This window comes from Panthera uncia, chromosome X, assembly GCF_023721935.1.
Source record: "Panthera uncia isolate 11264 chromosome X, Puncia_PCG_1.0, whole genome shotgun sequence".
Taxonomy (NCBI): domain Eukaryota; kingdom Metazoa; phylum Chordata; class Mammalia; order Carnivora; family Felidae; genus Panthera; species Panthera uncia.
Window position 1 is genome coordinate 89,955,884 of NC_064817.1, and position 12,479 is coordinate 89,968,362.

At 33.5% G+C, this 12,479-nt stretch overlaps 1 protein-coding gene across 1 annotated transcript in view; it reads left to right on the forward strand.

Moving 5' to 3' along the window:
- The window catches only part of HTR2C (5-hydroxytryptamine receptor 2C), a 155,100-nt gene that overhangs the window by 86,336 nt on the left and 56,285 nt on the right, over window positions 1–12,479 (forward strand). The window contains exon 3 of the mRNA XM_049644207.1: window positions 6,083–6,283. Within this exon, the coding sequence (XP_049500164.1) occupies window positions 6,083–6,283 (201 nt within the window). The remainder of the gene's footprint in view (window positions 1–6,082; window positions 6,284–12,479) is intronic.

The following is a 12,479-nucleotide window of genomic DNA, read 5'->3' on the forward strand; positions in this document are numbered from 1 at the left end:
CCATCACACAAATTGTGACCTATTTTTTTTTTTAAATTTTCATTTAGTTCAAATTATTTTTTCATTGACTTTGAGTCTTCCTCTTTGAAACATGAGTTTTGCAGAACTGTGTTGTTTAATTTCCAAATACTTGGACTTTTTCAAGATAACTTTTTGTTATTGGTTTTTAGGTTAATTGTGTTAAGGTCAGAGAATCTACATTGCATCATACTGATCATTTTAACTTGTTAAGATTTATTTTATGGCCCATCATATGGTCTTTTCTGGTCAATTTGTTATGAGCTCTTGAAAAGAATGTGTATTCTCCTATTGTTGTATAGTGTTTTATAACTGTCAATTTAGTCAAGTTCATTGTTAGTGCTATTCAGTTTTTTTACATCATTAAATTTTCTGCCTATTTTTGTCAATTACTGAAGAAAGGATGGTGAAATCTCAAAGTATAAATGTGATTATACTTTTGATTTGTTTTTTTCTTTTTTATTATTTTTTTGCTTCATGAAATTTGAAGTTCTTTTATTAGGTATATAAATGTTTAGGATTGTTACATACTCTTAATGCGTTGACAACTTTATCATTATAAAATGGTTTCTGTTATTCCTAGTAATATTATTTGATCTGAAATTTACTCTGATATCGATATAATAACTCCAGTAGTCCTTTGATTACTGTTTCATTGTGTATCTTGTTCCATCCTTTTACTGTGTATTTATTTATATCATCATATTCAAACTTGTAGGGTTTCTTATAGACATCATATAATTGGGTCCTATTTATTTTTGTTCTTTTTAATCCAACGTGGCTGGTGCCTTAAATTGATACAATTTATACTTTATACCATTTACATTTAGTGTCACTACTGGTTAGTTGGAAATTATGTCTACTATTTTGTTGTTTTCTATTTATCTCTTTTTTATTCCTTTTTTCATATATCTGAATTATTTTTGGCATTTATGCATTTTACATTAGTATTCCATTTTTATTGATCTATTGGATTTTGTACTATATTTCTTTGTACAGTTTTTTTTAGTGATTACTCTCCAGATTAAAATATACATACCTACTGTTTCACAATTCCCCTACAGTTACTATTTTATCATTTCAAGTGAATATAAAAACCTTATAGCTATATAGATCCCTTTATCTTCCCCCCCCCCTTTTTTTATTGTAATATGGGATACATCTGTATCCATTGAGAACCTCCTCAGACAATATTATAATTTTTGCTTTTAACAGTCACATATATTCGAAAGACCTAAAATAAGAAAAATACTCTATTATATTTTCCAGATTATTTACCAGTTCTGTTGTTCTTCATTCATTATTGAAGTTTACAAATTTTCTTGTCATCTAATTTTTTCTTTCTGAAGAATGACTTTTAGCACTTTTTAAAGCAAGTCTCCTGGCAATCAGTTCCTTGTTTCCTCTCATATGAAAATGTCTTTATTTCACATTCATTTTTTTGAAGATATTTTCACCGGCTATGGAATTCTGGATTATGATTACATTGCCTTCTGGCCTCCATGATTTCTGATGAAAAATCTGAAGTTGTTCAAGCCATTGCTCCCTACATGGAAAAGAGTCATTTTCCTCAGCTACCTCAGCTGTTTTGCTTTATCTTTATTTTCGCCAGATTATGATGTTTCTAGGCATGATTATCTGAGTTTAATCATTTAGGTTTGGTAGAACCTCTTAAATCTGTAAATGTTTTTTTCATAAATATGGGATGTTTTAGACCATTATTTCTTCAAATATTTTTCCATATCATTTTTTTCCTTTCCTCAGAGTCCAATGGCACAAGCATTACACTATACATATTGTCCCAAAGGTCCCTATTATATTCATTTATTTTCCATTTTTTCTCACTCTTCTAAAGTTTGGATAATTTCTGTTGATCTATATTCAGTTTTAATGACTCTTCATCCGTCATCTCCCTTCATCTATTAAGACCATTCAGTGATTTTCTTCTTTTAGGTATTATATGTTGTTTCAACTCTAAACCTTTCATTTGGTGCTTTTTATAAATTCTATTTTTTTTTTTTTGAGATGTCCTCTTTCTGTTTATTTCAAGAGCACCCACGCTTCCGTCACTGAGTATGGTTATTATAGCTACTTTAAGGTCTTTATCTGTAAATTTCTGTCCTGTCCGATTTCTGAACTTAATGTACTTGAAATGTATTTGCTGAATTATTGTCTGTAATATTTGTTATTGGTTTTGAGTAAATTATACAATTTAAGGGGATTGCTTTTATCACAATATAATGAAAATTTTAATTAGGAATAGCTTCCTTATTTTATCAAACTATTCTTCAATATCTATTAAAATATCATAAAATGTTATACAAAAGATAATATAAAGTATTATATTGGCAGATATTTGTGATATTGAATTGCTCTTGCATTCCTGAAATAATTTTTGTCTTTCCATGATGTATTATTGCTTTGACACTTTGCTGTATTCGATTTGTTAATTTTTATTTGTAACTTTGAATCTGTATCAACGAATGCTATTTGTCTCTAGTCTCATTTTTTTCAGTGTTTTGTAGGTTTTGATATTGACACTATATTGTTTTATGAAATGAACTGTGGTAACTTTTAAACTTTTCTACGGTCCTTCATCTTTTCATATATGTTAATTTAATGAGATCACTTACCTTCTTATTTCTTTTTTGGCTTTGGGATTACTCCTTTGGTTTATTGTCTTTTTATAAAAAGCAAATACGTAAAAAAAAATAGTTATAAATGTACGTTATCGGCCACACAATGTGTAAAGATGTAATCTGTGACAATAACAAAGACAGAAAGAGATACAAAAGAGCAAAATGTATACTACTGAAACTAAGTTAGTATTAATTAAAACTTGGTTGTTAGAATGTTAAGGTTTTCATTTTAATTCCCAAGTTAAAAAAAAAACTAAACTAATATACAGAAAAAGAAATAAGAAAAAATCAAAAGTTACCCTATAAAAATCAATTAATCACAAATAAAGTGAATAACAGAAAAATTTATGGGGAAATGGTATGTATCATATAAAAACAAATAACAAATAATGGAAATAAATCCTTCTGTAGCTGTAATTATTTTAAATGTAAATGAACAAAACTGTCTAGTTAAAAGACAAAGATTAGCAGAATTGTTAAAAACATATGATGCCAGAATGGATTTAAAAAAAAGAACCTTTCTTTATATGCTGTCAATAAGAGACTCATTTTAGACTCAAAATCACAAATAGGTTAAAGTAAAAGGATGGAAAAGATATTCCATGTAAACAGTAACCAAAAAAAGGCAAGGTGGTGAGGCACCTGGGTGGCTCGGTCAGTTAAGCGTCTGACTTCGGCTCAGGTCATGATCTCACGGTCTGTGAGTTTGAGCCCTGCGACCGGCTCTGTACTGACAGCTCAGAGCCTGGAGCCTGTTTCAGATTCTGTGTCTCCCTCTCTCTCTGCCCCTCCCCTGTTCATGCTCTGTCGCTCTCTGTCTCAAAAATAAATAAACGTTAAAAAAAAAAAAGGCAAGGTGGCTATATTAGTATCCAACAAAATAGAACTTAAGACAAAAATTGTTCTGAGAGACAAAGAAGGACATAATATATTGATAAAAAGTTCAAACCATCCAGAAGATATAATAATTACAAATATATATGCACCTAACAACAGATGCAAAAAAATATAGGAAGCAAAACTGACAAAAATTAAGGGAAATAAAGACAGATCTAAAATAACACTTGGAGACGTGAATATCCCATTTTCAATAATGAATAAATAGAACAACTAGACAGAGGAACAATAAGGAAACAGAGGACTTGAACAATGCTATGAAGCAACTAATCCCAACAGGCATATATAGAACACCCCATCCAACAATAGCAGAAACAGCAATTTTCTCAAGTGCACAAGGAACATTCTCTGGGATAGATCATGTATCAGGTCTCAAAACAAACATTGACATTTTTAAATATTACTGGGGCACCTGGCTGGCTCAGTTCGTTAAGCATCTGACTTCAGCTCAGGTCATGATCTCATGGTTCATGAGTTCAAGTCCCGCACTGGGCTCTCTGTTATCAGCACAGAGCCTGCTTCAGATCCTCTGTCCCCTTCTCTCTCTGCCCCTCCCCTGCTCACTCTCTCTCAAAAATAAATAAACATTTAAAACATTTTTTAATATTACTATTTGAAGTATCTTCTCCAAAATGAAATGAAACTAGAAATCAATAACAGAAGAAAACTGACAAATTCATAAATATGTGGAAATTAAACACCACAGTCACTATTAAATATCCAATGTATCAAAGAAGAAATTACAAATGAAATTGGATTGTAAGGAACTAGAAAAGAATAACAAACTTAACCCAAACTATCAAAAGAAAGAAAATGGTAAATATTAAAATGGAGATAAACAAAATAGAGAAGAGAAAAAAACAAGAACAAGAAATCCAGGACGACATGGCTTCACTGACAAAGTTTACTGAACATTTAAAGAATTAACACCAATTCTTATCAAGCTCCTACAAAATAGAACATTGAGGGAACACTTTGTAACTCATTCTATGAGACCAGCAATATCCAGATATCAAAGCCAGATTATGACATTATAAGAAAAGACAAGCATAGTCCCATATTACTTATAAATATAGATGCAAAACTCCTCAACAAAATACTAGCAAACTAAATATAACATCATAGTATACACCATGCTGAAGTGAGATTTATCACGGGAATGCAAAGATAGTTCAACATATAAAAATCATGCATCACGTATAGAATTAAGGTCAGACAACCACACGATCATCTCAATTGATGCAAAAAAAAAAGCATTTGACAAAATCCATCACTCTTTTATGATAAAAACAGTCAATAAACTAGAAATACAAGGAAACTTCCTTAACATGACAAAGGCATTTATGAAAACCCACAGCTAACATCCTACTTAATAGTGAAAGAATGAAAGATTTTTTTTTTTTTAAGAGCAGAGAAAAGACAAGACGGCTGCTTTTACTGCTTCCATTCAATACTGTACTGGAAATTCTATATAGAGTAATTGAGCAAGAGAGAAAATAAATGCAATGGAAAATTCGAAAAGCATATCTAACATTATCTCTATTCACAGATGACACAGTCTTATAAATGGAAAATCCTAATGAACCCTCACGCACAAAACTAAATACTAACAAAGTTGCAGGATACAAGCTTAACCCACGAAAAGCAGTTACAGTTTCTACATACTAGCAATGAACGTGCGTGAAGGAAATTAAAACCCGATTCTATTTACAACAGCATCAAAAACATCTCAACCAAGAACATTAGCCATGAAAAGGAATAAAGTATTGATCCATGCTACAAAATGGATGAACCTCAAAAACAGTATGTTAGTGAAGGAAGCCCAGGCACCTGTTGTAGGATTCCATTTATATAAAATATCCTGATTAGCCAAATCCATAGAGACAGAAAGCAGATTAGATTGTTACGGGTGGGGGGAGGGGAGAGTGGAGAGTGACTGCTTAGTGAATAATGGTCTCCTTTTGGAGGGATGAAATGTTTTGGAACTAGAAAGAAGCAATGCTTGTATAATACTGTAAACGTACTCAATGCCACGGGAACGTATACTTTAAAATGATTAACTTTAGACTTTATAAATTTTATCACAATAAAAAATAATGTATGGGGGCGCCTGGGTGGCTCAGTCGGTTAAGCGCCCAACTTCAGCTCAGGTCATGATCTCATGGTCCGTGAGTTCGAGCCCCGCGTCAGGCTCTGTGCTGACAGCTCAGAGCCTGGAGCTTGTTTCGGATTTGGTGTCTCTCTCTCTGCCCCTCCCCGACTCATGCTGTCTGTCTCTCTCTCTTTCTCTCTCTCTCTCAAAAATAACTACGCATTAACAACATTTAAAAAGTAATAATGTATGTAGCACTGAAGGCATTGACATAATCACTGTCATCATCATCATTCCTATGGAAAATAATGTTAGCCAAATTCCACTTTACTTTAAAAAGCGTAGCTTATGAGAGGAAAGAAATAGACTAAAATGTAAGACTGTAGACATTTCAATTTGGATAATATGTTCTTGTCTTCTCTCTTTTCTCTTTCAGATTATGTCTGGCCACTACCTAGGTATTTGTGCCCCGTCTGGATTTCTTTGGATGTTTTATTTTCAACAGCGTCCATCATGCACCTCTGTGCTATCTCGCTGGATCGGTATGTAGCAATACGTAATCCTATTGAGCATAGCCGTTTCAATTCGCGGACTAAGGCCATCATGAAGATTGCTATTGTTTGGGCAATTTCTATAGGTAAATAACGTTCTTGGCCATTAGAATTGCAGCGGCTATGCTCAATACTTTCGGATTATGTACTGTGAACAACGAACAGACGTCGACTGGTAACATTTGCGTTTAATCGGGATTCTATTTAAGAATTATTCTTAACCTATTTATCTGATATTTAGGTTAACAATAATGAAAGAAATGTCATGTATGCTAATATGTAAATGTGAACTTTCTATTTATGCCGCTCAAGTATTTTATGCACCCGTATGCCAATGAATTCCGCAACACAGATGCAAAATCTTTTGAGACATTTAAAACGATTTGAAGATGACAGAGATATTTGGTCATCTAAATTTTTAAAATGTAGCATTTAAATCTTGGAAAAGATCAATCTATCACAGAACATTAACCTTAATATTTTTATTCTTTCCTATCTTCTTAAGTGGCAAAATCAATAGTGTCACATGAATCTTCATGAAGGAAACATGTCTAAATTTATGCCATTAATTGACCTAAAATACACTATGTCGCTGTTTTTAAATATCTTCTTAGATTCTGGTTATACAATACGAAAAAAAAATCCATTGTTTTTTTTTTAAGGATTTGGGGGAAGTTGAAGTGAGAGAAATGATCATCTTATGGCTCATGATTGAGATATTCACAAATGCCTTAACAACGTTAATGTTCAAGTCACAAAACTTAACCAATTAGAATGTAAGGGCTTTTGCAATCTTCTTTTTTTACTTTTCCCTTTTGTTTCCCTCCTCTTCCAGTTGGAACTTACATTTAGTGTCTCATTAAATAATTTCTCCTCAAAGTTATGTTTCTATGAAAGATTCTGGTAAAGTTCATAACACGATCAAGACATCCATACGGTCTTCACAGATATCCTCTAAAGATTTTGACTCTGGGTTTATTGATAAAATAAATTTCAGTTTTAAGATCGTTCTATTGCAGGTGAACACACACATGCACACCCTTGGATAAAAAGCAAGAAAACTTCTCCCAGATAAAAAGTGAATCTGTTTACACAATTTGACCTACATATTCAAAGGCTAGCAGATTTTTACTTCCTCCACTCCAAAGAGCTCATCTAAAAAGATGCCGACTCTTCTGGTGCTTACAAAGGAAATGTACAGCTAAATTAACTGACAGGATTAGGGGCATCAGCGTCTACTGACACGTGCATAATCTGCAATAATAGTTGTGTTAAAGAGAACAAAAAATATGGGAAAAATACTCTTAGCATTGAGAAGCTAATAAGATAGTGAGAGATCCAGAAAAAGACAGAAATCCAAGAAGAACAACTATGGCTTTTGAGTCACCATTGCCAGTGATGTATTTCCAAACCTGAAGATGTGTTGAGAAGCGAATTTCACCGTCTCACAAGCAAAGAACATCCAAACCAGGAATACAGAGCAGGCAAGGTCAACCCACCGGAGCTTATTTTTAGGATGCCAAAGGTCTCTACTCTAGAAATAAGGATGGGCCAGGCTTAAATCACCCTTGACATGGGTAACCAATAGAAATCTGAATCCTGAAAAGGGGGTTAAGATGTTTTCATATTTTTTCATGTTTCTAAATTTTTTTGGTATAGCAAAAAAAAAAAAAAACAAAACATTCTACCCTTCACATGATTTCTTTTAATACTTTTCGGTTCCAGTGACTGGAATACAATGATAAACAGACACATGAAGAGAGAAGGCAACATGAATCAGCTACAACATAATAAAAGATGATACAAACGAACTCACAGACACTCAAGGTAATTACCACACATAGATTTTAAAGAACTATTTGTATTATGCATATGAAAATTACACGCTGAAATGAAATAGTTCAGCAAGAAACTACAAACCATAAACAGGAACACTGAAGATTGGAGAAACAACCGGAAAATCTGGAGCCCAGGCATAACACAAAAACCTAACAACTCAAAGGCAGTTTAGACACAACTAAAAAAAAAGAGCATTATTGAAGGTTGATTGGAAGAAATTGTGATAAATGAAGCAAAAAGAATTGGAAGGATACAAAAGAGAGAAGAAAGACTAAGAATAGACATACAGTACAAAGTGAGAAGAGTTTTACAAGGCGAGAAAAGAATTTTGCAAGGCAGAAAAGCAAGATTTGGAGAAATAATGGCTCTTGGAATTGAAGAAAGAAACTGATTCTCACGCTGAAAGAGCTCAACAGGTCTCAAGAAGAATGAATAAAAAGAAACCAACCTTTAGACCCACCATAACACCATTGCAGGAAAAAAAAGAAGAAAAAAATCAATTTTAAAGACAGAAAAATCAGGAGATCAACTTCAATGGAGCCCTGAGAAGATGGATGAATGCTTTGGCAACAGCAACAATGAAAGCTAGGTGTCAAAATGACAACGTCGATGAGCTGACAAAAAGTGAATCAGGAAACAAGGACAATGAAAATGGTAACTGTCGAATCACTGTGTTATACACCTGAAACGAATGTTACATTGTGTGTCAACTATACTCAAAAAAAATTTTTTTTTTTAAATTTTAACGTTTATTTATTTTTGAGACAGAGAGCGACAGAGCACGAACAGGGGAGGGTCAGAGAAAGGGAGACACAGAATCTGAAACAGGCTCCAGGCTCTGAGCCGTCAGCACAGAGCCCGACGCGGGGCTCGAACTCACGGACTGCGAGATCATGACCTGAGCCGAAGTTGGCCGCTCAACCGACTGAGCCACCCAGGCGCCCCTCAAAAAAAATTTTTTTAATGAATCCCTGAAGAAAAGAGCAAATGGTAAATGGGTGGTTAAATATGAGGAACATTAACTGTATGAAACAATAATAATTGTGACTTCTGAGGCTTAGAATATGTATGGAACTAAAATGCACAAAACAATAGCACATAAGTAAGAAAGGTTGAAAGTAAACTGTTTGCATTGTCCAGGAGAAATGAAAAAAAGGATTTTTAATATTAAGCTTTGATGAATAAAGTATAACTTGTACATTCAAGGGTATTCACTAACAGAAAAGGAGTGTTTTCCAAATTTACAGAGGAATATTATAGAGTAAAAAAGCGAATCCAATACAGGGCAATAAAAGATAGAAAAAGTAACACACATCAGGTGGAAAAATATAAAACAAGTACTAAGATCGCAGGATTGAAACCAAATATATCAGTAATTATATTAATTGTAAATGGAACCAAATATTCTAAGATTGTCAGACAGGGTTTGAAAAAAGAATCCACCTATGTGTTTATAAGAGGCATATATAAATCATAAGGAAAGTAAGAAATAGAAAAATGTATTCCACACAAACACTCACCAACAGAAAGACTGTGGAGCTATATTAATAATCTGACAGAATAGACTTTTCACTAAAATAAAATATTTTAAAGAAAGAAGTTTCTTTCATAATGATAAAAGATTTAATTCATCTGAAAGACATAGCATGATGAACTTGTATGTGTATAATAATATGGCCTCGATATTACTAAATCAAAAAGGGACAGAACTATAAGAACAGTAGACAAATCTACAATCATGGTGTGAAATTTTAACAAACCCTTTTCAATAATTGTATGAGAGCAATGAACAAAGCTGAATTCATTGAAAAGTGAAAAATACGTATTCCCATCATTTAAACAAGAAATATTTATCAAACTTGACTGTATACTTTGCTGTCAATCAATTCCAAATATTTTTTTAATTTTTTCAAGGTTTATTTATTTTTTTTTAGAGAGAGAGAGAGAGAGAAAGAGCGAGCTGGGGAGGGGCAGAGAGAGAGGGAGAGAGAAATCCCAAGCAGGCTCCATGCTCTCAGCACAGAGCCCGACGCGGGGCTTGAACGCACAAACCGTGAGATCATGACCTGAGCCGAAACCGAGAGTTGGACACTTAACCAATTAAGTCACCCAGATGCCCCTCAATAACGTTCAAAGTATTGGAACCATAAAGTGTATATTCTTTGGCAGAAATTCAAACGAGATAGAAATGTTTAACAAAAGATAACCAGAAAAATCTCCATATATTTGGAAATTAAGAAATTCTTTTCCAACAAACGTTGACCCAATAGACTTAGAATCCATTGATAATTCTTCCCTAAGTCATTTGTCATTATATGATTATAAAATGATAATTTTCCTTATGATTCCGTCTCACTTTTTGTATTTATTTATTCATACTGGTAAACACTTTTGATTTCTTTTATAGCCAGTATAGCTTAAGTCATTACTAAATTTTTTTGGTCCTCAAATTGGCCTGGACTCTTTTTTGAGAACTCCTTTTAACATGTACCATCAGTTCTTACTTTCTGACATGAATTATGTCAGATTCACCTTTTACTTTCCATGCCCCAGTTCTGAAATCAGTCCTCTCAGACAAGGAACCCTTGGTCTTTTTAGTGGTCAATTGTTTTATAAAACAAGATATGGAACCCAGGTATGGTCATGACTATGAGGACATTATTGCTCTTAGATGTCTATGCCTTTCATCCCCATCCAGTAACACAGGATTCTTCTGGTACTTTCCTAATTACTTATCAGTCTGCATATTTCTCACTGTGGGCTACGTGGTCCCCAAAAGCATCAATTTATTTATTTATTAATTATATTTTTAAAAATTTTTAAGGTTTACTTATTTTTGAGAGAGAGAGCGAGACAGAGCACAAATGGGGAAGGGACAGAGAGAGAGGGAGACATAGAATCCGAAGCAGGCTCCAGGCTCTGAGCTGTCAGCACAGAGCCCAACACAGGGCCCGAACTCACGAACCACAAGATCATGACCTGAGCTGAAGTCAGACGCTTAACCGACTGAGCCACCCAGGCACCCCATATTTATTTATATTTTTTAAATCCTACAATACAACAAATTCATTTCAGAATTTCTAGCCTCATACCAGTACAATAAATAAAACAAAATTAAAAAATTTTGCTACAATTATTTTTTTTCTCTTCAGAATGTTTCCCACCAAGGGTATGTAGTCAAAGCATTGTGTTCAGAATGCTTGGATTCATTTGAATTTTTTTCTTTTGTGTGGTTCTTTTGTTACCAATTGTTTACAGTTCGGGAGTTTTCGGTTTCTGTATACACTCAATATTGATTTACCTTGACTTTGTTTTTCAACAGGTAAAATCTTAATATCAGGTTCCATACCATATGCTTTCACTCATATGTGGAATTTAAGAAGCAAAACAAACAAGCGAAGGAAGAAAATTAAAGAGAGAGAGAGAGTCAAAGCAAGAAATATATGTCTAGTTATAGAGAACAATCTGATGGTTACCAAAGGGTACGTGGGTAGGAAGTATAGGTTGAATAGGGGACAGAAATTAAGGAGTGCACTTGTTGTGTGATGAGCACAGGGTGACATATGGAACTGTTTAATTCCTAGATTGTATACCTGAAACTCATATAACGTTGAATGTTACCTAACTAGAATTAAAATAAAAATTTTAAAAATATATCATGTTCCAAAAGTCAAAACTACACAAATAGTATAGTGACTTAGAGACATGTCACTCTCTCCTCTATCTCTTGGCTAACCCATTCACTCATTTGTCGAGTGTATTTCTGGAGTTTATTTTTTCCAGAAACCAGCCCACATATATTGTTGTCCCTCTTTTCTTATATAAAAGACAAAATGCTACATACATGTTAACGCGTCGATGTCCTTCACTCAGTAGTAGGTCCCGGAACCACTCTATATCAACTCATAGCAAGATGGTAAATGTAAAACCAAATATGAAAATGGCCAACACACTCCATTTAAAAGCCACATTTCTTCTCTTTTTTAATACTGCACTGGTAGATATGTCATAATTTATTTATCCAATGCCCTGTGTAGTATGAGCATTTAAGGTTGTTTCTACTGTTTTGTAATTACCGATAATTCCGCCAAAAATAATCATGTGCATACCACTCACTCCCTCTCACCCTGTATGTGTTTCATGTTTTTGGAAATTTAACTTCAACAAAAATTCCTAGAAGGGGAGTTGATCTATCAAAAGGTAAAAGTATACATAACAATTAGTAAGGGGTTGAACCATTTTTCATCCTTACCAGCCATGTAAGAGACCCCGTTTCCCCAAAGCCTTGCTAACAAACTATATTTTCAAACTTTAAAAATTTTGCCAATCCAATAGGTGAGACATGTTAACTCCTTGTAGTTTTATTTTTAAAAAAAATTTTAATGTTTATTTATTTTTGAGAGAGAGGCAATGTGAGTGGGGAGGGGTTGAGAGAGAGAGGGA